This window comes from Saccostrea cucullata, unplaced genomic scaffold, assembly GCF_032062105.1.
Source record: "Saccostrea cucullata isolate Sc308-1 unplaced genomic scaffold, CSIRO_AGI_Scuc_v1 ctg11958, whole genome shotgun sequence".
Taxonomy (NCBI): domain Eukaryota; kingdom Metazoa; phylum Mollusca; class Bivalvia; order Ostreida; family Ostreidae; genus Saccostrea; species Saccostrea cuccullata.
The window spans coordinates 10,511-19,326 of NW_026922265.1; the positions used below are offsets into that span (position 1 = coordinate 10,511).

At 36.2% G+C, this 8,816-nt stretch overlaps 1 protein-coding gene across 1 annotated transcript; it reads right to left on the reverse strand.

Annotated features, from left to right (window-relative positions):
- Nucleotides 1-3,088: 3,088 nt before the first annotated feature.
- LOC134261488 (uncharacterized) lies at nucleotides 3,089-4,747 on the reverse strand. The gene has a single exon (XM_062743925.1). It carries the CDS (start codon nucleotides 4,745-4,747, stop codon nucleotides 3,089-3,091), a length of 1,659 nt encoding a protein of 552 aa, XP_062599909.1.
- Between the last annotated feature and the right edge of the window lie 4,069 nt (nucleotides 4,748-8,816).

Below are 8,816 nucleotides of genomic sequence, written 5' to 3' on the forward strand. Positions count from 1 at the left end.
TAGATTTTCAACAAACACCACAAAATCTTTCTAGAGTTTATCCGGAAAAAATCCATGGAACAGGACAATTTCGATAAGCCTCCTTGTCTTCCTTATCTCAACCCTAAATAGCATGTATGAAATCAAATTGACCAGAGTGTGAGACAGCTTTTCCAGCAGCAGAATCTAGCTGAACTAGAGGATCCACATGGAAAAACATTCAATAAAATAGGAATAGGTTTTCTTAAATAGTGTGAACTCTTTGAGGAACGGTTGTCTTGATTTGAATTCGTTTGAATGGAGAATAATGCAGTATTAAACGTTGTGAATTTTTAATTCTAGGGTCCCTTAACGTTTCTGCATATTTTGTTAAAGCGCTTCGATAAAATAAATTAAGTAAGGAAAACCATGTTCCTAGTTTAATATCCTGTATACTTATTAAATTATACTGTTGAAATAATTCAATATAAGAGCAGTGTAAAGCAAAAACTTGCCTGGGAACTTTGACTAGTATATATAGGGGGATGTCAAAATCGTTAAAGTTTAGGGAAAGAATTATATCGTTATTTTTCCCCATCTTATTGAAATCGTGCTTTTCAAAATATTCTTCATTCAGATAAAAACTTCCTCCATCCCAAAATCAAATTTTATTTCCTTTTCTATACAAGTATGAGATTAAACAAATGCCAATTAAGTGTAATACTGCCATGAAATTTTAGATATGTACTTTAGATTTTAAACATATTAGATATTATAAAAAGGAGGCATCCTTTACATATCAACCTTGAATAAAGTTCTCTCCCCAGACAGAAGATTTGTGTTTTAATGGTCTCCATGTTTATTTTTGGAAAGGATATATATGTAGTTTTATCCAACCATTATGATGCCGAGATTTGATCATTTCTGACAAATAAACTGTTCTTGTCATAAAAATTAACTCAAAGTGAAGGAAATATAAAAATCAGAAAAATCTTTTAACTTTTGTGACAGAACGCTGCGGAAGGGGTCACGTGACCGCCGATATTACGTGATTCGCACATGCTCAGAACGGTAGTTGATGTGCATCAAAATCGGAGAGGATTGATTTAAAATATAGTCAACATTGAAACCAAATATTGTTTCGTCTATGGAAATTATTCAATTAGTTCAATTACTTCTTGATCACCCCTCGTGCTTCGGAAAACAAAATTCCAAAATAGCATAATTTGAATCAAAAGGTACCAGTAGCTGAGTTTATTACTAACGATATCTTGGTAACTTTACTGCCAGCCCATGTGGAACATCCAAGAGATTATCTTTATCAGCGGTATCAGTTGATATCAGCGAGGTAACAAACCAGCTACTTTAAAAATATCAACATTTGTCTCCAAAAATAGCATAATTTGAAACAAAAGGTACTAGTAGCTGAGTTTATTACTAAGGGTATCTTGGTAACTTTACTGCATGATCATGTAAAATATCCTCAAGATTATTTTTATCAGCAATATCAGTTTATATCAGCGAGGTTACAAACCAGCTACTTCAAAAATAGTAGGCAGTTACTAGCAGCCAACTATGTAAGGGATAAATAACGAGATGGTGTTGAATAGTTTAGAGAAAACATTCTCTCCGAGGGCCGAAGGCCCGAGGAAGGGATGTTTCCTCTAAACTATTCACTATCGAGTTATTAGCTTACTTAAAAAAATTCCCTACTTTGGGCCCCAAAGAAACATTTACCCATTCAAATATCCAACTTGCTGTATTACAATAGGATATAGCCCATTCTAATATCCAACCCTTACACAAAACAATAGCGTTATCGAACACCCCTTTTATTCATGGACTAGTGAGCATGAAAATACATGGGTGCTGATTTCATTTCAATCCTTTTCATTGCACTGATCAGTCATGAAATCAGACGAAGAATATTTTTAAATCCACTGTAAATTAGAGAGGTTCAGATAGTGTTTTGAATACATTTGACCTGAAAGCCGAAGAAAACTACAGAAATTTGAGAAAAGGTTGGGAATTTTTCATAACATATCTCAATATGATGGTTTAAAAAGTGATGAATTCTAATGGAGTTCCATTCGACAATATTTGTAATAGTGCTTAATAGATAAAAAGATTGGCGGTGTTATGCTGAACCTGCAATAAAAAATTCCACATCAAGATCTGCAATAAAAATAGTGTTGAAAAAGATGGGCTGTTGTTTTGGGAAGTATGCCGGAAAAAGAATGAAACAGACGAATCTTGGATAATCTGAAGGAATTTACTGATAACGGACCTTGATATAATATTCAGCAATAAGAAGTGACATAGTTTAAGATTCAAGGTGAAAATGTACTATTGTTTCAAAAAGTGATGCTTTCAAAATTTAAGACCAAAAACATTCCTAAAAGTGTGCAAAATTTGGAGGAATTCTTATTTCTGTGAGCATTCGAAGCGCATTTGAAACACGATAAATGTGATAAATGTGAAGTAATTACGGTAATTCCGTTTGCATTGGAAATTAATTCTAATAGTGTGGCAAATTTGGAGTAATTATTATTTTTCATATGCATTGGAAATACATTTTAAAATTGTTTTACCTCTTTTGTTCATTGTTTTATGTTTTCTGCACCTCGGTTGGGTATTTAAATATCCAACCGATATGCAGTTGGATATTTTGAATATCCAACCGATGGCGAGTTGGATATTTTAAATATCCAACTAGTGCTGGTTGAATCGGTAAAATATACGTAGACTAATAACAATTGGTGACGTCACAGAAATTTTTAAACATACTTCTCACAGCCAGTTACTAGTAGCCAGTTACTAGTAGCCAAATTTACTTACTTCTCGTAGCCAGCTACTAGTAGCTACCTTTACCACTTGTCGTAGCTAGCTACAAGTAGCTAACTTTACATATCTTGAAATTTTCACCTTTATGTACTGTATAATTGAACAGCATTTAGAAATGTGCCAAACAAATAACTTTTATCTGGTACTAAGTTATTGTTGTTTTTTATATTAGGTTGATTAAGTAACTAGTTACAAAGGTCTTTTAGATACATTTGTCTTTTTGTATGAATGAGTTCATCATATATCTAATTCACTTGCACACAATGTCAGTACGGAATGTGTAATGTCATATATCTATTTTACTCTGACTTGTTATGTATTGTAAATAGTCATATCTCTCTATGTATCTGTATACACGCACTTTCTTTTCCCCGAACGATAATCCAACCCAGAGAAGATGACTTTTGTCGTCATAACTCAGGCCCATTTGTACATTTATTCCTTGTAGTCGTGTCAGTATCTGTAACAGGAAGTGACCGTCGCTGTCAAGCATATGTATTGTGTCGGTGATAAAATCACACACCAGGATGTGTGACAGAGCGTCTGAACAGATTCCTCGTGGACTTAGCCAGGATCCTGATGGGTGTCCTGTGTAGGAGAAGCGATGTCTTCCTCCACTCTCTGTCACCACTACAGCACCACTGCCTATGTCAGACACAATAACATCTCCATTGCGGTTCTCTGAGATGTAGATAGGATCAGAATACAGTTCCTGGCCTTTATTGTCTTTCCGCATTGTCTGTTTATGATATCGTAGGTCATTATAGCGTGTTATAACGCCTGTGTTGTAGGACCACATTCCGATCAGTAAATCGCCGTTGAGGTGGGAGGAGTAGATACACCGTGGTATCCATGATTCTGTTTTTTTTATCAATGTAGACTTTGTTCTGTTATCTTTAGAGAGTTTGATAATGTTACCATCCCTGTCTATGTAAATAAGATCACCAGTAAGATTTACAGTGTGTTGTCCCCACACGCTCGGTACATCTGTCACATGATGTAGTATGTCACCCTCTGAGTTTATCAAGATAAAATTATCACCATCACTGATCCAGACCCGGTCTGGTGTCACACCGGAAATATGAAATACATGTATTTTGCCTAGCAATTTGACACACCTGTGTAATACAGGTGTAGACATCAGTTTCAGCAGACATTCATTTCTCACTTGTCTTTTTCCTGTCTCTATTATTTGGATTTTAGCCAGTAAATCAGTCACATTCTCTACGTTGATTTCTTCAATCAGGCAGACCAGGGCAATTTTTTTTAGACTTGGCGTGTCCATTAACTTGTGAACATGAATTGTCTTTTGTAACATGATAAATTTTAGCGGTCTGTTTGCTAACTGTTCAGCTCTGTGTTCAAAGTTTACTATGTTGGAAAGATGTTTCTTCTGCTGTTGTAAACTTTGAATTAATCTTTTGCGTCTGATTTTAATATCACACATCACAGTGTCTTTGAGGTTCCTTAGTTTCTGAGCTTTTATTAACATCTTTGACTGATTGTTGCATATTTCTGTGTGACAATGTTTTATATCAGATTTGATTCCTGCCAGAACACAAGAACTGTTATAGAGAGTCTCACTTCTGATGTTGTGAATGATTTCACTGTGTTCTTGACGGTTTGTTTTGTATGCTGTTCTAATGTCTTGTATGTCGTAATGTCCGTGTTCTACACAGTGGGAACAGATAGAAATTTTACAAGAATGACAGTACTTTTGATAAAACATGCCTGGATGTCTCTCACAAGTCTCTTGTTTTGTAATGTATTCAAATTTCTCACGGTAAATCACAACATCATGGTATATGGTATCTAGATCAATAACATGTCTCTCTTTACACAGTAGACACAGGTCATGTTCACATGTGTTACAGTAGAATTCTGTGTCCCCCTCACATTCAGAACACTGCCTGACTTTACACGGGGGGCCGAATCTTGAACCCATAATCTTGTAGACAAAGTCTCTTGTTTTCAAAGTAGTTATATTTTTTCAAGTAAATCACAACATCATGGGATATGGTTTCTAGATCAATAACATGCTTCTCTTGACACTGTAGACACAAATCATTATTATTACACGTGTTACAGTAGAATTTTGTGTCCCTTGACACTGGAAACACTGACGTACTCTACACGGGGTGTTGTATCATAGCCTGTCTATGATTTACATGATTTAGTTGTCATGTTCACAATCCGCTGAAAGTAAATGAAATCAAAATGTATCAAACACAATACCAGGTCAGAAAGCATGATTGCAAATGTTTTAAAAGAAAAAGATTAACTTAAGGACAGATTGGATGTTACTTTCCCCAATAATATATAACATTTTAAAAAATATTTTGTCATTGAAGTTTTGTTACAATAATTTGTTTGTTTACTCACAAAAAATGGAGGTACCTTACAAAACGCTTGTGCAAAATAGCAAAGGGTAGAGTTTTTATTTAACCTTATGGGGAAAAATCAAATCTTACAAAACTTTTTTTGCTTCAAGTTTTTTAAATGATCAGAAACTGGTTTAGAAATCAAGTTTTTATTGAAATTTTGAATAGTTTTCATACAATATAAAAATATTTTCAGCAGAGATTTGATGACCTTATCGTCTGACCTTAATAAAACTTCATTTGCACAAAATCTCGAAATAAATTAATGGGATTAACTAATAAAGGTTTAAGCCATTTATCAAAGTGAAATACATAATGTACCTTATTTTTTATTTTTATCGGGTTCGGCTGACAGTGTATGTTAGCTAACCCGAATAGAATTATTCCTTTCTTTCCCGGGGTTATTAGCGTTACCTTAATAGAACATTTGACGTCACACGACGTTGTGTCATCAGTCGACGCTGAAACTTTCAAAGGTACACTGTAAGGATGTGTTTTTGAATCAGCAAATCATTTTTGTAAGTCTGGTCTATCTTATAAAAAAATATTCATCTTAGTTTTATAAGAATTGGAAAGGATTATTAACACAATTCTACGCTTCGATGCATAGATATTTTTTAAAGTTTCGACGGATTGGTTGAAAAAAAATCTAGGCAAACCATGCCGTCATGCGGCCATGCGGCGCAGCAGCTCGTGTTTATATATAATTTCTTAAAAGCCTTATAATAACAGTCTTGATTCTAAACAGAATTATAATTACGGATGACTTGAGCTTTTGCTGTTTTGTAAAGGATATTTTCTATATTTTTAATGCGAGACGACTAAACAGAATGCCGAAGCGTAAAGCAGATAGCAATAGTCAGCCCACGCCAAGGAAAGGTCAAAGGAGAGGACATTGTCCTCGATCGGCGTATGTTGTTGCTGCAGCATTGACTGCCCCCTCATTGCTGATTGATCATTCTCAGCTACCAGTTAGCAGCCTTCCAGCATATCATCACTGAAAGCGTAACCTCTTTGATAAGGAATCACAGGGGGGCGTAGTAGAACCAGAATCCTCCCCTATTTTGGATGAAACCTCAGGTGATACAAATATTTCTAGTGCATGTAGGGAAGCTGTACCCAGCTATGACAATGAGTATGGACATAACGTCCCAAACAATGTAAAAATAAATATTGCCAATGGGGAGTACATAAATTTAGGTATACTGCTTAATAATGTCCAAGAAAATGACCCCAATGATGATACCAAAATATTTTTCTCTAAAATACGGGAAACTTGCAGTCACGAGTAAGGCTAAAGCAAAACCCATTACAGACATACAAGTATTGACTGGCGCTTTCCTGATATTTTCTACGATATCTGCATCCGCTCATCCCCATGCAGCGGTATCTTTTGCTGAAATATATACACACAATACGGTTAGGCGCCAGTTGTATTATGGGGTCGGGCAGGCGGGACTATGACATCCAGTTCCGACTTAAAAAAGAACGTAATTCTGTATTATCATTTGCAGTAGTTGACCAAGAGTTGTGGTTACCTCTTTATTTATAACATACCTATGAGGGTGCCGTCTGTGCAGGGATCAGAACCCAATCCCACTGCAGTCAAGTGTTATGATTTTAATTATAAAGGTGCCAAGACAACAATGTCAATACAGCCACACGTGTATCCTTTGCTCACAGCCACACACACACACACTAAGCACACAGAAATTCAAGCAGCCCTAAATACCTATAGCAAACCCCAATCGAGTTCAATCCAATCCCCCCCCCCTTAGGTATCAAGATTCACTAACACCTTTTAGAATTAGGTAACAACTTTACAGCAAGGGTTTCAGGATTTCCATTTATATCTGGACATAAAGGTTTCACCAGCACAGGGAGAGTTTGGGCCATGAATGCACTATGACTAGTTATGGGGTCATAGTGCTAGTCATTTACTAACATGTAATTTGGCGCCATCTTTGTGAATTTGCATTTGCTTGTGACTAGTCTTTTAAGTGGTGATATATTTTTCGCTTACTCGGTATTTGGGCAGCGATTTTGCTGCATTGTATTGCTGACAACAATTTTGCTTATTTGGGCAATACTTCGCCCCAAAGTTATTTGCAGATTAATTAATCGTATTTTAGGACCAGTAATGAATTTATTTTAGCCTCATCGCAGTTCAAAGTAAGTTTTTAGGGGGGGGGGTTACTTAAGTTCGGTCACGCTTTCCCTACTGGTGGCGCAGACCATCTCTGACATGGTCTTGTGGCGGCTATTAGGCTAACCATTAGGCTTTCCGAACTTTTGTCATTTAATTGAATATTTTTGTGTGCATTTTGGACTAGTCACGAAAGGTGAACATCTGTTCCCAAGGTTCCCTTTGCATTTTTAGGGATGCCATTACAAGGCAGAATATTGATGCCTCGGCTCCCTCATTTAAGCGGCCGTGGCCCATTCAGCCAAATAAAATAGTTTCTCAATTTTCTTTTGCTTGTTTGTCATTGAATGCTCCAAGTTAATGTGTGCATTGGGCAATCCCTGTTATTTTCAAGTGTTTTTCATCTTTGATAATGTAATCTAGGCTGTGTGTTTACAATATTCATATACGTCATCTCCAATTTGCAAAACTATAATTTATTAATTTTTGTATGAGGGCAACATAAGTATTGAGGGACCCAAGGACCAAAGTGTTTGACGATTTGGCAGAAGGCAAGAGTTGAATTCTTAAATAATAAAATGCTTTCTTTGGTTCTTGCCATCTAATTAAAATTAGATTTTAGATCCGCTCGCATAATCGAGCATGGGAAGGATCTAACTGCTAATGTTAATTAGATTGTATTGTTGTTGCAGCTATTGCAGAAAAAATACAAAACCCGCTTACGTGTAATATTTTGGTTATGACTAGATTGTACAACATAGAAGAAGTCGAACATGCAATAAAGTTCATATAACGAGTTATCGTTCATGATGTCACTAAGTCACTAGAGGCATAGTTATAGAAATAATGATATGCATTTCACTAGTTATTTTCTGTAATTTTCAAATGCAATTTATCTTGGGATTTTTCTATATTACATTTAAATCGTATGCGTACAATTGAAATGCCGGTGTATATAAAAAAATTATCAATCTAAATTAATCATCAAACATGGATAAATTACAAACAATTGAGTATTGATCTTAATGAAAATTTAGATAAGTTGAGGTATACTATTAAATATATTTTCTTTCTATATTTCGTTTGTATTTCGACTAATACAGTTTGGTTGTTTTGTGTATTGCGAATAGAAAATGCGCTTGAGGGGAGTAATAATCTAGAGGAGACAGAAAAGTACCGTTACAGAAGGTCATATAGGATACAAAGACACGTTTTTAGATGCTGCCTTAAGATCCCCGATCAAATTTTTCACTCATGGGAAAATTAACAATCGCCCGTCCACGGCCGACAGTAGTATAAACGGCCTGGATGGCCGGGTCAACTGAGTGCACTTTTGGGGCTGGGGGGGGGGATAGCCGGGTCAAGGGAGTGCAGCCCCTGGGGGGATAGCCGGTTCAAGGGAGTGCAGCCCCTGTGGGGGATAGGTGGGTCAGGGGAGTGCAGCCCCTGTGGGGGATAGGTGGGTTAAGAGAGTGCAGCCCCTGTGG